This window comes from Gekko japonicus, unplaced genomic scaffold, assembly GCF_001447785.1.
Source record: "Gekko japonicus isolate JY-2015 unplaced genomic scaffold, Gekko_japonicus_V1.1 scaffold4721, whole genome shotgun sequence".
NCBI lineage: Eukaryota > Metazoa > Chordata > Lepidosauria > Squamata > Gekkonidae > Gekko > Gekko japonicus.
The window spans coordinates 47,377-64,503 of record NW_015168804.1 but is presented as its reverse complement, the minus strand read 5'-3'; the positions used below and the strand labels follow the sequence as shown (position 1 = coordinate 64,503).

The 17,127-nt window shown below is 48.7% G+C and overlaps 1 protein-coding gene across 1 annotated transcript in view; it reads right to left on the bottom strand.

The window, feature by feature from the left end:
• Positions 1-17,127, bottom strand: part of COL6A2 (collagen, type VI, alpha 2) — a 54,921-nt gene that overhangs the window by 5,170 nt on the left and 32,624 nt on the right. Inside the window, exons 22-26 of the mRNA XM_015415715.1 lie at positions 16,718-16,739; positions 16,325-16,370; positions 13,824-13,976; positions 11,192-11,644; positions 10,160-10,198 (exon numbers count right to left, since the gene is read on the bottom strand). Of these exons, the coding sequence (XP_015271201.1) occupies positions 10,160-10,198; positions 11,192-11,644; positions 13,824-13,976; positions 16,325-16,370; positions 16,718-16,739 (713 nt within the window). The remainder of the gene's footprint in view (positions 1-10,159; positions 10,199-11,191; positions 11,645-13,823; positions 13,977-16,324; positions 16,371-16,717; positions 16,740-17,127) is intronic.

Below are 17,127 nucleotides of genomic sequence, written 5' to 3'. Positions count from 1 at the left end.
CCCCAGCTTCGCATAATCTTGCTGAGCTTGTACCTCATCTTGGGTTCTCGACTTTCTGCCCCCCTCTGGCGCTAGACCCTCCCCCCTTTACACTTTAGACCCATGGACCCTTGACTTCCTTGCCTCTGGGAAACCACCCCCCCAGCTTAACATCACCAGCTGTCCTTGCTGAGTCTGCCCCTCATCTTGGTTTCCCAACTTTCCGCCCCTTCTGGTGCTACTGTGGTCAAAGATTAGCAAAAAAACTCATATCGCTAGACTGAACCCACTTGCTAACCCCTCCCCCAATTTAAAAAGATGGAAAACCTAAGCAATAGTGCAGCTTATCTACTGATGAAGAGGGGAGAAACAATAATGCTCTGCGACCTGAGAGTAAATACAAATGGAAGAATCTCTCCTATTTCAAGAAATACGCTCAGCGTGAAACTGACCAATAAGGAGTGGGAGGAAGGAACTCAACGTTGGTGGAGGCGTTGCTGGAAAAGGGTATGTGGGGGGGGGGATCTGAGGGAATCTTAATACATTTGAATCCCCTTTGACTTGGAAGCAAAGCAAGGGTAACAACCACGACAAAAGCACTCTCAGAAAACCCGAGAAAACAGCAAACAGGAAGCAAACTGAGCTCTGAAGGGAAGAAAAACAGTGCCGAACGGGGGTGGGGTGGGGACCCCAACAGACTTGCTTGGTGAAACCGATGGGAATGCAGAAGGACAAAGCATACCCAATGGACATGTAAGGTGAAAGCGAGGGGGAAAACCAGTGCATAACAGGCTGGGAAGAGGGTAGTTTTAGCACAGTCTTTTCTTTCCTTCCTCCTGCTGGCTGAAGAGCAATAAATATTCCTGCCCAAAGTTAAAAAGGAGAACAGAGCGCACTTTTTCTTAGCAAACGGACAGGCTGGCAGCCTGGCACTCAAGTGCTATTGATGTTTTTAAGTGAAGGAGACCACAAAACCCAGAAAACGGTGCCACTCAAGCCCAGTGGGGGACTTATCATCAGTGCTCCCTCTAAGCTGTGGAGTCTTGTGCGCAAAAATTCTACTTTGTGAGCCTCTGGCCTTAAAGTTGTGAGCAGGCGATTTGGCTCCTGCATCAATTAGTTTGCTCTGGAGCCGTCCCTCCTGAGCTGAGACAAAAATGTGTGAGCCGGAGGCTAAAAAACTGTGAGCCGGCTCACACTAACTCAGCTTAGAGGGAACACTGCTTATAATGTCTGTTAAAAGCCCCCTTCGACACAAAGGGCAAGGCTGTCGATGAAGCTCAGAGGAGGGAAAAGCCTGCTCTCCTCCCAGCCAAGACGTTTGGTCAGCAGCGAGGATGGAAAGTTTGCCTGTGGGCTCCTGGCACAGCACCACTGCCTGCATACAGAAGCCTAATTTCATTTCCCCCCTTAGACTATAAAAATAAGTATTCTGACATTTATAGAGCTCCGCGAGGAGGAGCAACGGTTCTGGAACAGAGTGAGGGTGTCGCGAGTGAATTTGCACGCTGCTTCGGAGCTTAGTCACGTGCACAGCGAGGAGTGGCCGAGCACAGCCATGCTCCGAATGCTCCCATGCTCTCTGGGCAGTGTGCCGGCCATCCACATGCAGATAGCTAATGATGAGAAGCTTGGGAGGTCTTGGGAGTCGGGCTCCAGCACTTGGCCTCCTGCAGGACTTGAAGACTCTTCCTCAAGGCCATTACGTCAAGATACAAGAAGAGGAGACTCCAGACAACATAGCAAAATGTTATAAAAATGTATCAGGAAATTGTTGGAGGTGTAAAAAGGAATATTGGTTCATATTATCACACATGGTGGAGGTGTGAGAAGCTGTTAAAATTTTGGAAATCCATAAAACAACTAATTGTAGAGATAGTGGGAATAGATCTCGCGCTGGACCCAGAAATATTTTTGTTGAATATGTTACCAAAAGGGATAAAGTACAATGACTCATGTTTGATACTATATATGCTTACTGTGGCTAGAATTCTTATAGCCAAATGTTGGAAATCAGACAAAATACCAAGTAGAGAAGAATTAACAACAAAAGTTATGGAAATAAAAGAAATGGACAAAGTAAATATGATTTTGTCGGGAAAATATGAAAATGTGTTTTAAAAAAGATGGCAGAAAGTAGATAATTGGTTGGAAAAAATGGATAAAGAAACTCTAAATATGATTTAACGAATATTTTTTTTGTGTGTTATTGTATGGTATGGAAAAAGCTAAATAAACTATTTAAAAAAAGATACAAGAAGAGGAGATGGGATTTATATCCTGCCTTTCACTACCTGAAGGAGTTTCAGAGCCACTTACGATCTCCTTTCCCTTTCCCTCCCCACAACAGACACCCTGTGAGGTGGCTGGGGCTGAGAGAGCTCTTTCGAGGACTGCCCTTGAGAGAACAGCTCTGAAAGAACTTATGACTGACCCAAGGTCACACCAGCAGCTGCATGTGGAGGGGAGGGAGAATCAAACCCGGTTCTCCCAGATTGGAGTCCGCGCTCCTAACCACGACACCAAACTGGCTTTCTCAAGACCAGCTCTGCTGTCTGATGCAGTGCTCAGGCAGCCGTCTCCAGCTCCACCAGGCCTGAAAAGACTCTGGACTTTTTGCTCGTTATCCCATCAAACAATGCTACTAGAGAGAGACGCGCCAGAGCCAGGGTCTGCCTATGCCCTTCCTCCACATGGCTGCCTTCCCATCCCCCTTGATTTCAATACCTGCTTCTGGTTCTTCTGATCTGACCTTTGCTTGCTCTTCCTAGAATCTGACTTCTGGCAGATCCAGACTGCACAACCCCTCGGCCCAGAGGTGAATTTGGGCCTGGCCCCAGTGGAGACTGGTGCTAATTTGGGATGCTTTGATGGCATTCAACGCTGGTGGGGTGAAGCAGGACCCTAACAGTACTGGAAGTTCCCAGCTGTTGGTTCTTCAGGGACTTGGGTGGGAGGAGGAGTCTTCAGCAACTGACTGCACAGGAAAGTTTAGTTCGGTAGTTTCCCCAATTTCCCCTTTCCTCCCAGCACCAAGTTCTTGCTTCCAAATCTTGGATGAAACTGGAAGCTACAGAAGGAAAGGCTGGTCACTGGAGTGAAGCTCAGTTCTCCCAAGTTCCGCGTTGTGTATATGTGTGCTTTTGCACTTCGGCTTCATGTGTTCAGGACTTGGATGAAGAACAGGACCAAGGAGGCTCTCATACCTAGGATCGTGCACCTTATTTTTCAGATTTGATTTTTTGGGGGTAAGGACATAAATATTGGCCAGTATGCTAAGCCAATGATGGGGGAAGTCGGCCAGTACATTCAACACCCATTGTCATTGAGACGTTTCTGGAAGAGGGAGGGAAAACACCAGTCCAGACCCAGCACATTGCTCTCTTTACATTAAAAGTTTAATTGGAATATGGTTTCTTCTCATATACTTTATACAAAACAAGATACGGGGTATACCATCAGCGCTGCCTTGCACGTGCCCACAGCATTCTACATAATAGGGATGATCTACAACAGGATTGCTCCAAGCAGCTTGCGCCTTGAGAGTCAGCTCACACTACAGTCACAGCTCCAACAACTACAAGAGGAGGCCTTCTTCTAAAAGTGGGAAATGGCCAGGCAGATCTCCAGGTTCATGAATGGCTCAACATGCATTCCGATCTAAAGGCACTTGCTGTTCAAGCACTTGAATGACATGGTGCAGTTACTATCACTATGCATTGTGAATTTGCTGGGGAAAGATCATATTTGTGTATGTGTGTGTGTATAATATCTATGAACTTTGTTTTTGAGTTCATCCTCATTTAACAGAGGTAGATCAAGATGGGTAGCTGTGTTTGTCTGTCTGTAGGAGTATCTGAAGAAGTGAGCAGTAAGTCACGAAAAAACACACCCTACCAAAAATTTTGTTAGTCTTTAAGGTGCTAGCAGAGGTAGTGGAAGAAATACAGAGGAGGAGGAGAAGAGGAGCAGGAGCAGGAGGAGCAGGAGATTGGATTTATACCCCTCCCCACAACAGACACCCTGTGAGGTAGGTGGGGCTGAGAGAGCTCTGAGAGAACTGCTCTTGGGAGAACAGCTCTGAAAGAACTGTGGCTTGCCCAAGGTCACACCAGCAGCTGCATGTGGAGGAATGGAGAATCAAATCTGGTTCTCCCAGATTAGAATCTGTACTCCTAAACACTAGAGAGAGAGAGACAGACAGACAGACAGACAGACAGAGACAGAAAGACAGAGAGAGAGAGAGAGAGAAAGAGAAAGCTTGAACTAAATTACTGACAATGAGAATGGATTCAGAGAGCCATTATTGGATTTTGGACTCCCCGAGTAGAGGAGGATCATTTGAAATCAGGTTGTCCAGCAAGCAATGGATGATCTGATAATGATTCCACTGGACCACCTCCCATGAGTGATGGCTGGGAAACCAATTGCTGACTGGATCTCTTCAGCGTATTTACGCAGCACACAGAGTGCTTCCTCAATATTTGCAAAAATCAAACCTAGTTGGAGAAAAGACCACTTGTTTGATTCCACGCTGGCCCTTTCCCACTTGCTCAGAAGCCATGTGACATGAGATGAAACACACATACTGGATTATTGCTGAAACTAAAACGCTGGAAGGTTCTGGCTGACACATTTGTTGCTTCCAGTTCCTTCCTGATGTATTATAAATTATTATTTTGGAAGGGGTAAGGTTAAAAGCCCCGTCAAGGGGCTACTTTTTCTACAAGGTGCAAAAATATACACTTGGTACAACGACAGCACAGCTGCAAAGTGCTAATATCCGAGTTAGTTTAATTCCTACTGGCTTTCTTGGGCAGCCCTGACTCTACTATCCGATCTGTATTTGGTCTACTCAAAGGAAGCTATCTCTAGTTCCCAAGATATAAATCCTCCATGGTGACGTTTCTCACCCACAAACCCAAATCTTTCTTTTACATTATACAGTACACCAACAACCACTGAGTTTCCAGCTTCCATGGATAATTTCCCACTGGGACTCTGGATGCTATTAGCTAGCTAGGAGAGTAAGAAAGGGCAAAACGGGAACACCCATCTGTACAAACAGAACAGCTTCCATTGCTGTAATGTCCTAGCACTCATGGGGGTTCCAGGCAGGTTTCTAATAGTCAAGTAGCTCTTCTGACTAGCTTTACGCTGAACAGGCAGAACCGAGAAGCACAGAAACAATCTCAACAGAGGCCTAGTACGGTTTCTGGATCCCCCACAATCTCTCTGTGCACCAATTTGAAAGTGTCAATGAACAGGTCCATCCATTCCTGCCGCTCGGGTCCCGTGGCAAACTTGGCTTTTTCGGCCGTGTAGGCCAAGATGGCCACCAGCTTGGTGTACGCGCTGGGGTCCTGGGCCACCTTCGTGAAGTTCAGGTACTGGGCGATCATGGGTTTGCTGGTGGGGAAAGTTATCTTGATTCCCTCTTCCATTGGGCGGGAAGTAACTGGGTTTTCGATCCCAGGGTTCCTCCCACCTGCAAGTGAGTGCCAAAAGAATATTTTCAGGGCTTTCTAGAATGCCACGGACCTCTGATTTCTACTCACCATTATTTTGCTAGTTGATTTAAAAAGTATAGGACCTCAGATGAAGTCAAGGCAGGCATATCCAGGGCCGGACCTGGTAGGTTATGGTCAGTCTAGCGCTAGAGGTGTGCAGTCGGATACTGCCTGCTCGATAAAAGGCCCAGTATTTCGGGGTTCTGACTGGCATTATCCGATACTGTGAAAGGCACTCCTGATATTTCCCGATTCCGGTATTTGCACTCCCAATAAATTTCAGAAATATCCAGAATCAGGTCAGGAGGCCTTTCTGCTGTTCTACCTTCCATTATTTTCACCACAGGGCAGCTGGTCCACAACGCACTGGCCTTTTCCACTGCAAAGAGTTGTTATTTTCAATGGGTGGTGGCCTAGCTGTACAGCCCACTGACAATAAAGACTCTGGTCAGCAGGTCTACCACCCACTGAAACAGTGGCCCTTTGAAACTGAAAGGACTGATGTACCACAGACCAGGTGAGGAGTATTTCCTCTTCCACCCAGCTCTTGCTGCCTGCAAGCACTTCAAAAATTATATTTTAATTTTGGAAAGGGTGTTATTTATTGTTTTCACTCAACTGGGGTAGTCCTGGTATTTCCCCCCAATATTAATTCAGACGGGGGGGGGGGGAATCCCCAATATGACTGTCCAGTACAATATCAATATGCCTAATATTTTACAAACATGATAATCATACCCTTTCCGATACAAAATCGGTACAGTAATTTTTGGAGAGCACGCCCCTGCCTGGCTTTTCAGACAAAGGCATGCCCTCCTCAGAAAAAGCCTACTGGCTTTTCAGACAAAGGCATGCCCTCCTCAGAAAAAACTAAGGCCCCTGTCAGACTAGTAGTGGCTGATGATCAATCTTGTGCAACTGATCCTACCAGCCTGATTTGTAGTATCCCAGGATATATTCCAATTAATAGTATTCTACAGTACTCGGATCCCCAACATTTCGACACAACCACAAAATGGCTGCCACAGGAGGCACAGCTAATGACAAAATGGCTGCCATAAGCTGTAGCGCCAACCACAAAATGACAGGGAATGGGATCTTGCATAACTGTAAACCCCACTTGGCCCTGCCCACTTTTTAAAAACACTTGGAGGTAGGGTTACTAGCTCCAGACTGGGAGATACCTGATCTTTGCATACTTAAATCCAGCGACTGGAACTGTGAATGGGCAAAACAGACCTTTCCACAGGCCCCGGGTTTGCGGAACAATGTGAAATATTAAAAAAAATACATTGGGGAGTTTAAAACATCTGAAAATGATAAAAGGAATGCCTGTAGGTGTTGTTGTTTTTTTAACGGATTCCCTCAGTGGCTGTCGCTAAACAACCACAGGATTCCAGGCTGGGTTTATGTGAGTAAAAAGACAAGGAGAGAGGGCAGGGCCCTTTCCAGGCCTGTTTTGGCCTTTGAGGGAAGATTCATAGGAGCCAGGCCTGATTCAGGTTGCCAGGTCCAGGTTGGGAAATTCCTGGAGATTTTCTGGTGAAGTCTGAAGACTGCAGGGTTTGGGGAATGGAGAGATCTCAGCAAGAATTTCCCATCCTGGAGCTGGCAACCCCAAAGAGGAACTACCGTAATCTCTGCAGTTGGGAAATCTGGAGATCCATTGTGATTCCTGGAGAGCTGCTGCCACTGCTGCTGGGGGAGGGCAGAGAAAGCAGGTGGGTGGCTGAGAACAGTTCTGCCACCACTGCTGCTGAGGGGGGGTGGAAGGCTTGGAGAGTGATGGGGACAGAAAGAGAGAGTAATGGGGTGGGAGGCAAAAAGAGAGAAAGAGTGATGAGGTGGGGAGGTAGAAAAAGAAAGTGTTGGGGTGTGGGGCAGAAAGAGAGAAAGTGACAGTCGTGGAGGAGAGAGAGAGTAAGAAAAGGAGTGGCAGGAGGGGGAAAGAGTGTGAGAGAAGCAGGGGAAAGTGGGAGGAAGCAAAGGGGGGAAACAGGACAGCTGCTCTCGCACGTTTCCTGCGGGTCCCCAGTTGTATATAAGAATTTCGAATGTTGCTTTCTACATTCTGCTTTCCTGTCATACACCCCCAGATCAATTCTCCATTATAGCCTATGGGAACCATTGACTATAATGGTCCCCATAGGGTATAATGGAGCTGGGAAAAAATTGGCAATGCTGAATATTTACCGAATCCTAATACCATACGGTGGAAAGAAATTTTAGAAAAATAGAAAGTTTGGGTTTAAAATGGAACCTAATATTTTATGAAATCCATGTGTCTGTCTCTGTGTTTGCTAGAACAACAGCAAGGAGGCCTGGTCTGTTTCAGGCCCTTTGTTTTAGACAAATCTCCATATCAGTCACCCAGAAAATAATTCACCACATTCCATTCCCAGGATTTGAACCAATATAAGTCTCTATAAGTGTGAGACCCGCAATTTTAAAGGTGATAAAATTGCAGCTGGTCAGGAAAGCCATTTGGGCAATGACAGACCCTAATCCAAAATGCAAACTCACGAGCAACAGGATTTCACATACCCCACTTCCCCCTTAGAAGATAACTTTGAAGTTAGCTCTCCGATAGCTTCAGTGTAGCCCCAATAGTGGGAACATCAGGAAAACAATAGCACCTCCTAGTAAATAAGATTGTGTGAACTTTTGTTGCTAAATAATTTTAACTTCTAGGAAGCAATTTACAGTTAAACAATTACAACTTCTAAATGTTAATTTACAACTGTGATATGATTATCAAGGAACTCCTTTGATCATTTGGTATAAATACTGGTGAAATCCAACAGGTTTTCGTTGGCTTCTGAAGGATCAGGAGAGGTTTAGCCTCCTGAGAATTTGGAGTCAACCCGAAAGGGCCCTTTCGCTTCTTGCATGCTTTGGGGTGGGATACTTTGCTGGCATGTTCATTTTTCTGTGTGTGTTTACTATCTATAGTTGTTGAAATAGAAGTGTGCTGTGTTGGCAAGCTGACACAGCGTCTTGTTGGTCACCTTGCCAGGTAAACTTTGAATACTGAGCTTTTAATAAAAAGATAAAGAAGAGACCCTTTGCTTGGGGTGTCTTAGCCAGCGCTCAGCGTTTTCCAAACTTGCACCTTTCGCCTTTGGTGAGGAGGCAACACTCAAGAGGACATGAACCGGGGGGTGGGGGTGGGGACACATTTTTCTTACAACGCATACCAATATTGGGATTTGGGAATATCGGGAAATATCAATATTTTTGGTGTTCAATATACTGGTTTTTTGTGTGTGCACACCCCTAACACTAACCGTAGAGGGAGAAACAGACAGAGAAGTCCCATTCATTACACATAAGCACCAAAAAGGAAGTGAATGCTTTTACGATTATCATTATTATCATGTGAACACATGAAGCGATCTACTCAGACTGGCAGCGGCTCTCCAGAGCCTCAAGTGGAGGTCTTTCACATCATCTACTGATACTTTCAGCTGAAGATGCTGAGGTTTGAATCTGGGACCTTCTACATGGCAAGCAGAAGCTCCACCACTGAGCCACGGCCCACCCCAAGAGGCACTTACAATGACTAGGTAAGATATTCCTGACAATCACACCCCATGAAAACTGATGTCCCTTCTGTGTCTTTCAAACACTGAGTGGTCCAGTCCATTCTTGTCCTTTCTATGTGAAGGAGCAAAGGAGGAAATATTCTCTCCCCCCCTTGGGGGAATGGCAGTTTAGGGAGCAAGAGGAGCCCCATTCACTGGATTAATCGGGGGACTGACAACAACACTGCCCCAAGCAGAGTTACAACCTTCTAGGGGCCCTGAAGTCAATGGCCTTAGAAGGGTGCAACTCTGCTTAGGACCACATTATGCATGGCTGGCGGAGGTTTTCAATGCAGTTTTGCTCTGCTGAATTCCCACTCACTAGCTTCACTTTGAATTTTGCACCTGAACAAATACACAAGTCAAAGCAAAACTGCTCTGAAGCTGGTGATCTGATGGAAGGAAACCTGCACAGCATCTCCATTGAATTTCAGCCTTCTCCACCAATCCGTTCAGGTTTCCTTCTTACCCGTTCCAGCTTTCGACTCATCATGGTTAGCTAATGAAAGCAAAAACAGTACCAACTTCCACTGCAACACTGCAAGCCATGCAGGTGGAGCAAGTTGTTTAATGCCCACTAGTGTTTGGACAAAGTACTTCTTCAGCCCCCCGCACTGCCATAATGGGCCACCAGCTAGCAAACCCTCAACATTCTGCCACTTCAGCTAGCAAACCCTCAACATCCCGAGCACTTCCTCGCTTTCAAAAAAGGAAACAAAACACCCGGCGAGGCCCGGGCCCGCCAATCCTTCTCCCCCCCAATCCCCCCGGCACTGACGGTGAGGCCTGTGTGGCTCCTGCGGGCCCACCAATCCTTCTCCCCGTCCCCCGCACTGGTGGCAAGGCCCATGTGGCTCCCACTGGACCTGCCAATCCTTCTCATCTACACCGGCAGCGAGTTGCGCAGGTCTGGTGAGACTTCTCCCATTCCAGTGGCTCCCAACTGCCGGGCCCGCCGAGCCTCCCCCACAATGGCCAGAGTGTACCAACTGAAAAGGGCTAGTTTGCCTTCCCTGGGACCCTTTCCACATTGTACAACAAAGACTGTGGTGAACGCAGGACTGGTCATCCCCATATTTTTTTTACCTGTCTGGCAGGGCAATTCGGGACAGACAATCTGAGGATCTGAAATGAGAATGGAAACATCAGGCGGGGTTGTGAGGAGAAAATTTCTCTGTAAAAGGTGCAAACAGAACAGAACATCATTTCCTGAGCCTGTAGCGCCTCCCTCTCCTCCCCCCTGTACCCACACAATCTTATCCCATACACATAATCTCATAAATCGTGAAAGAAACACTGCTATTCTGTAGCTGAAATGATGTTAAAATAGAACGCGTCACAGTAATGGGCTTCCAGAACCACACAGACCCCATCCCCCGAAAGTGTACCCCTTTCCCTCCCTATTCTGTCCCTGGGGCTTGATGCAGATCTTTTCCAAACTAGAAGAAGAAGAAGAAGAGAAGAGATTGGATTTATACCCCACCCTTCACTACCCAAAGGAGTCTCAGAGCGGCTTACAAACTCCTTTCCCTTCCCCTCCCCACAACAGACACCCCGTGAGGTAGGTGGGGCTGAGAGAGCTCTGACAGAAACTGCTCTTTTTCGAGAACAGCTGTGCCAGAACTACGGCTTGCCCAAGGTCATCCAGCCAGGTGCAAGTGGAGGAGTGGGGAATCAAACCCGGTTCTTGCAGATTAGAGTCCGCGCACTTAACCACTACACCAAACTAGACCTGAGGCAGGGGAAATGGTTTTCTTGTTTTTTAAAAAAACCTTCATGCAGCCACAGCAGTGTCAGCTGGGGGTGGTGGTGGGCTCTTTACTTGATTGGAGCCGCTGTGGGAAAGAGGACCTTTACCTGCGGATTGTTCCCTGAGCAATATCAACCCCCCCCCCCAGCTGCGTGTAGGAGCTACGTGGAACATGTATTATTCTCTCCTCCTGATCGTAAAGCCAGAAGCAGACGAATGACAGAGACTTCAAGACTACAGCCAGAAGGGCCCCCTCCACACCAAAAAGGACTCTATGGACAGTATGGCCACCATCCAGAATGTGTTTCCCACCCACATTCCAGTGGAACCCTCCTGTGCTGGCCTCCGCAGAGGCAGCCGTGACAGACCTGGGCAGAGCTCGTGCTCCATGCTGTCGACGAACTCTTCGGCCACCAGCTCCGTGAACAGCTTCATCTTCTGGACCCTGCCGGCGTTGTCGCAGGCGATGGACGTCAGGGTCTCGTCCTCCTGGGCCTTGTGGAACATGTCCCCGATCCCGATCGCGGTGACGGTGACGTCCCCGCCACAGAGGGCCTGCAAGTGGGAGTCGTTGTCTCGGGGGTCGTGGCGCCCGTCGGTCACCACCACGGCAAAGACCCGGGCTTTCTCCCGCCGGCTTTCTTTGATGAGCTTGTTGTAGGCGAACTGGAGGGCGGAGAGCGTCCAGGTGCCCCCCGCGATCCACTCGAGCCTCTTCACCGCCTCCTTGAAGCTGGAGAGGGAGTCGATGCGCTCGTCGTTGAGCTGGATGGCTTCGAAGGTGCCCTCGTGGCTGTACTGCACCACCCCGACCCGGGCCCCTGTCAAGGACATAAACCACACCGTCCTGGGGGGAAAAACAGCTTTCCGGCTTCCCCTCCAGGCATTCAGTGTCACACCGCCCTGTAGGCAACCTGTCGGAATCCACACTCACAACCCGGTTCATGCCAGGGACCAGTCATGCCATTCAAAAAGGTGCCCGGGACACGGACTATGGATGGTTCTCTGGCTACCCCAGCATCTCACGCACATCAAGAGAGAGCGGCATGCAATAGCGTCCACGTGCATTTCAGGCTCAAAGGCACCTTTCTGCACAGACACATGAGGGTGGCAACTGTTACACACAGAGCCATGGTTAGGTGGCATGGAGAGAAGGTGGCATGGTGGCAGAGAAGAAGAAGAAGAAGAGAAGATAATTGGATTTATACCCCACCCTTCACTACCCGAAGGAGTCTCAGAGCGGTTTACAATCTACTTTCCCATCCCCTCCCCACAACAGACACCCTGTGAGCAGTGTTCCCTCTAAGCTGAGTCAGTGTGAGCTAGCTCACAGTTTTTTAGCTTCCGGCTCACACATTTTTGTCTTAGCTCAGGAAGGATGGCTCCAGAGCAAACTAATTGATGCAGCAGCCAAATTGCTCGCTCACAGCTTTAATATCAGTACCTCACCAAGTAGAATTTCTGCTCACAAGACTCCACAGCTTAGAGGGAACATTGCCTGTGAAGTAGGTGGGGTGGAGAGAGCTCCCTCGAGAACTGCCCTTGAGAGAACAGCTCTGAGAGAACTTGTGACTGACCCAAGGTCACACCAGCAGCTGCATGTAGAGGAGTGAGGAATCAAACCCGGTTCTCCCAGACTAAAGTCCGCGCTCCTAACCACTACACCACACTGGCTCTTCCCAGAGGCCAGGTGGGAAGGCTGCCTTCAGGCAGAGGCAGGGAGTCCTTTCTGTCCTCCATGCTGACACTTGGAGCAGACAAGGAACAAGGAGAGACACTCCAAAGATAAATTTTCCCAAATGTCGTTGCACGTTACAGAGGACTGCACTGATCCCCCATGCTCTTTGCATATGCTCAGAGGGCTCGGGAGAAGATGTGGGTTCTTCTGTTACATACAGTGAGGTTTGGAAAAGATAACAAACAGCAAGAGCATTTCCCTCTGTTTCTCCCCACCCCCCCTACACCGGGTCAAATGAGAGAACTTCCTGCTTCTCCCCCACAAACCAGAGATCTTGGGGAAGGGGAGGAGCTGGGGGTGAGCACAAACCAAGGCTAGCTAGGAGGCCAAGCTGTTTGTGGACTTTTGACTTTGGGAGGCATTTAAATAAGTCGGGAGGCACTGTGTCAGGAACGACAAGAGAGTAAAACTTTTAAAAAGCGAAGAGAAAGAGCTGGAGGAGGGAGCAGATGTGCCCTGTGGCATGCCTCGCCTGCAGCCAGCTAGAGGCACATTGCAGGCAGGCAGGGCAACAGTTTGGTTTGGCGTTAGGGTTGCCAACCCCCCCGGTTTGCCAGGGGTCCCTCATTTTTTGGGGGGGTTCTACTCCAACACCCACAGCCACCCATCTTTATCCCTTTAAGTGTGTGGAACCCGTGTTTCCTCCCACGCCTGATCTCTTCAAGCTTGCAGGGAAATGCCAGCTTCGTGCTCTTAAAAGGGAAACACAGCTGCTCTTAAAGGGGAAACGCCGGCTCCTGCATTTAAAAGGGAAACGCCGGCTCCTTTAAGTGCAGGGAACTGCTGTTTCTGGAGATCTGGTGCATGGGCAGGGTGTGTGTGTGGCGGACGTCCCCAACGTGATATCATCATGTTGGGGATCCCCCACCCCCTCCAGGAACGCCCCCAAAGTCCCCCGCTGGGGGTGGAAGATGGACTTGGCAACCCTATTTGGCGTGGGTGTGGCGTGCAAGAAAAATAAATTAAACTGGCTGGATGGGAAATCGGGAGGAGGCCTGGGTAGTAAGTCGGGCCATGAATATCTTGAGAGTTTCAGAGAAGCTGAGAAACATCCTAAAACCCACATCAGAACACATGGCCCAGTGCAAAGGCAAACAGCCTGCACACCTGGAAACTCAGAGGTTTCCCTTCACAAGGGATTTTTTAAAAAGACAGTGGTAAAGGCTCCAAGATGGTGTGTTGGGACACATATTTCTCACAACACCCATATGTCAGTTCCTGTTGTCTAGCGGCGCAATCCAACTCCAAGTCACACCACTGACCTGTCTCCGATTTGGGATCTTTGGCGATGGAGCCGAGTCTGCTCACGACGTTGATGACAAAGTTCTTCTCCAGGGAGAAGTTGGTGTAGCCGATGCTCTCTGAACTGTCTATGATGAAGACGATGTCCAAGGGGCCACAGACCTTCTCGCAGTCTATGGAGGGGAGAGATCCAGTTGTCAGAGGCCAGAAAGTCAGAAGGACAAAGAGACAGGAGAGATCACGTCATCCTTCTTTACAGACTGGGAGAGATACCTTGCTTCAGTTACTTGTGCAGGCCCATAGCCACCGGGTGGGGGAGGGGGGCTGACAAGGGCAATGCCCCCAAATATTCCCAGCCCTCTCAGAGCCATCAGGAGGGGAGGGAGGGGGCGGCCTCGCCGGCTCTTCCTGCTTCTGCAGCTGGCTTCTCAAAGTTGTCCTCTTAATAAACATTTTTTAAAAATGGGGGGGGGGAGTTGCCACTCCACCTCCCCTCTGATGGGAACCTGAGCCTTGGGGGGGGGCCTTGAGCTCAAGCCCTCCCCATGATTCAGGCTGCCATTGGAGTGCTCCAGAGTGGACTGCCATGCGGATGGAGCTCCCGGTGGCGAGGGTACGCTCACCCCCCAGCCCCACCAGCAGATTCAATTCCCCCCCCGAACAAAACATTTCTGGCTATGGGGCCGTTGTACCCGCTGAAAGCCAGCAGAACAGAGATGCCCTGATATGGTCAGGGAAATGGTGGTGCTAAGCCTGGCTTATCTACTATCCAAAAAGCCCTCCCTAGGCCAGGTTATCATAGACCCCAGGGGCGGATTAACCATTAAACAGACTAAGCACGTGCTTAGGGCACCAGGGCCAAAGGGGGCACCACAAAGTTGGGAGAAGGGTGAAAAGAACTTTATGTAGCTCAAGGTTGGCTTAGTTTTTACAGTATATTGCGTTATCATATGAATAAATTTTTGTATTGCTGCAACCTGCATTGTATATCTGGTCAGATAGGTCAACAACTAACATGGACTGGGTCAGTGTGGAAAGGAGGGGGGGGCACCAAGATTGGTCAGTGCTTAGGGCACCAGGGAGCCTCAATCCGCCCCTGGCAGACCCCTGTATCTCCCCAATGGTCTGGCAGATTTCCCCCCACCAAAACTTCAGTTCCCCATAGTGTCTGAGTCACGTTACAGTAGCACTGATATCTTCTTTTTCTTTCCCTTTTATATAAACTTGAAACTGTCCCACCCTTTGTTTAGATACTGGTATAGGCTTTAGACCCAGTACGGGAACTTGAGGGAAAGACAGAAGATGTCCTGCTTTATAAACCCTTGTGAAATGGCACTTGAGGCAAACTAACTTTCGAAACCAGAAGATGTTCATAAACAGGCAGGGAAAGATTTTATTAAACAGGCAGGTCTACTCGGAATCCTGCTCTGATATATCAAATGGAGCTTACTCCCAGGAAAGTGTTCTTAGAATTGCACTGTGAGGGTGAGATTAGACCAGGAAACTCAAGACCAGCATCCCCCTCCCATGGCCCTTTTCTGCTACCGAATGTCAGGTAGCCCTGTCATAGGTCTGGAATGTTGAGGGGTGCCTTCCCGTTCTCTGTCTCAGCTCTCCCTGGCGAATGTTGAGGGGTGCCTTCCCGTTCTCTGTCTCAGCTCTCCCTGGCTCACCAACTGTTTGCTATCTTATGCTTGACTTTGTAGATGTTCCAGCTGCAGTTTTACTCAGCTGGGAAAGTTAACGACTTTTGTGTTGCCTGCTTGCTTTGCCCGTGCACGCAAGATGTATCGTGGGCACACCATGAAATTGCTGAGCGGTCGGGTTAGAACGGATAAAAGGAAGTACTTCTTCACCCAAAGAGTGATTAACACATGGAATTCACTGCCACAGGAAATGGTGGCGGCTACAAGCATGGACGGCTTCAAAAAGGAATTAGATAAGCATATGGAGCAGAGGTCCATCAGTGGGTATTAGCCACAAGGTATAGATAGGGACTCTGGGGCAAGTGATGCTCTGCCTTCTTGGTGCTTGGGGGGGCCAACAGTGGGAGGGCTTCTAATGTCCTGGCCCCACTGGTGGACCTCCTGATGGCACCTGGTATTTTGGGCCACTGTGTGACAGAGTGTTGGACTGGATGGGCCATTGGCCTGATCCAACATTGGCGTCTCTTATGTTCTTACGTTATCCATTGGCTCATGCTTACCGGGGGGATGTTTGATTCTAGTGTAAGTCAGAGGCCCTAGTATTGGTGGCCATTCCTGACACAAGCTGTACGTGTGTCTCTAGTTCTGGATTTACCAATAAACAGCTAGCTTCGCATGAAGCCCTGTGTTGAGTAACCCGTCTTCTTTGATGCTGTCCCTTGACGAGTTAACATCCAGCTGCACCTCTCTATGCCACAGAGTGGTTTACGAAAACTGACCGCATGACAACAACCAACCGGTTGCGCGGCTTCAGCCGAAGGGCAGAAACATCACAAAAGCGAGTGAGGTCTCGAAAGCACAAAAGAGAAACTAACCGCAACAGCCACAGGTCTCTCGGATGTAGGTCATCACATCGCAATCCTGTCAACAAAAGACAGAAAGGGAAGAGTCGTTTTGAGGGCCAAGGGTGGCAGCAATTTGGGTTTGATTGAGCCTGAGCCTTTTTCTTTCTCTGTATTATGTAGGTTTTGCTCTAGCCGACTTCTGTTTCTTGGTTCTGTCTTTACACTGCCCAGGGCTTGGAGAGGTCTTGGTGAGTAGACAAGGAACGTTCCCTTTTGGGGGTTTCCCCCCAGTGCACTATAATAAGTGTTGGGTCCATTCGTTTTCTGTACTTTTTAATGAAGTTCAATAAATAGTATGTTAGTGTAAAGCCAACTGGACTGTTTCTCTCTGGGATGAATTCAGTCTCTGGGCTAGTCTCATACTGACCCTTTGGACCCTGGTGGTCTCGGTAGTGGTTCCCAGAATCCTGCAACACCAAGTCTCACCTGGTACGCTGTGCATGGCATTGGGATACCTACCAGCAAGACCTACAGCCCTACTGGGGTAGCTGTGCGTCCAAAGACTTAGAACTGGAATGGACCTCCAGGGCCATCTAGTCCAACCTCCTGCACAATGCAGGAAATTCACAAAATTCACAAAAACCTCCGCCCCCCCCCAAGACTAACGTGGCACCTCAAAGACTAACGCGTAGGTCTTCACGGTGCCACGAGGCCCTTCGTGTTTTCATTTCTCCGCCTTCACGATTTCTACCATAAATGAAATCCAATGCGCCAAAAGAAAGCACACGAACAAGAGAATATGTCTCAAGCCATAATAATAATAATAATAATAA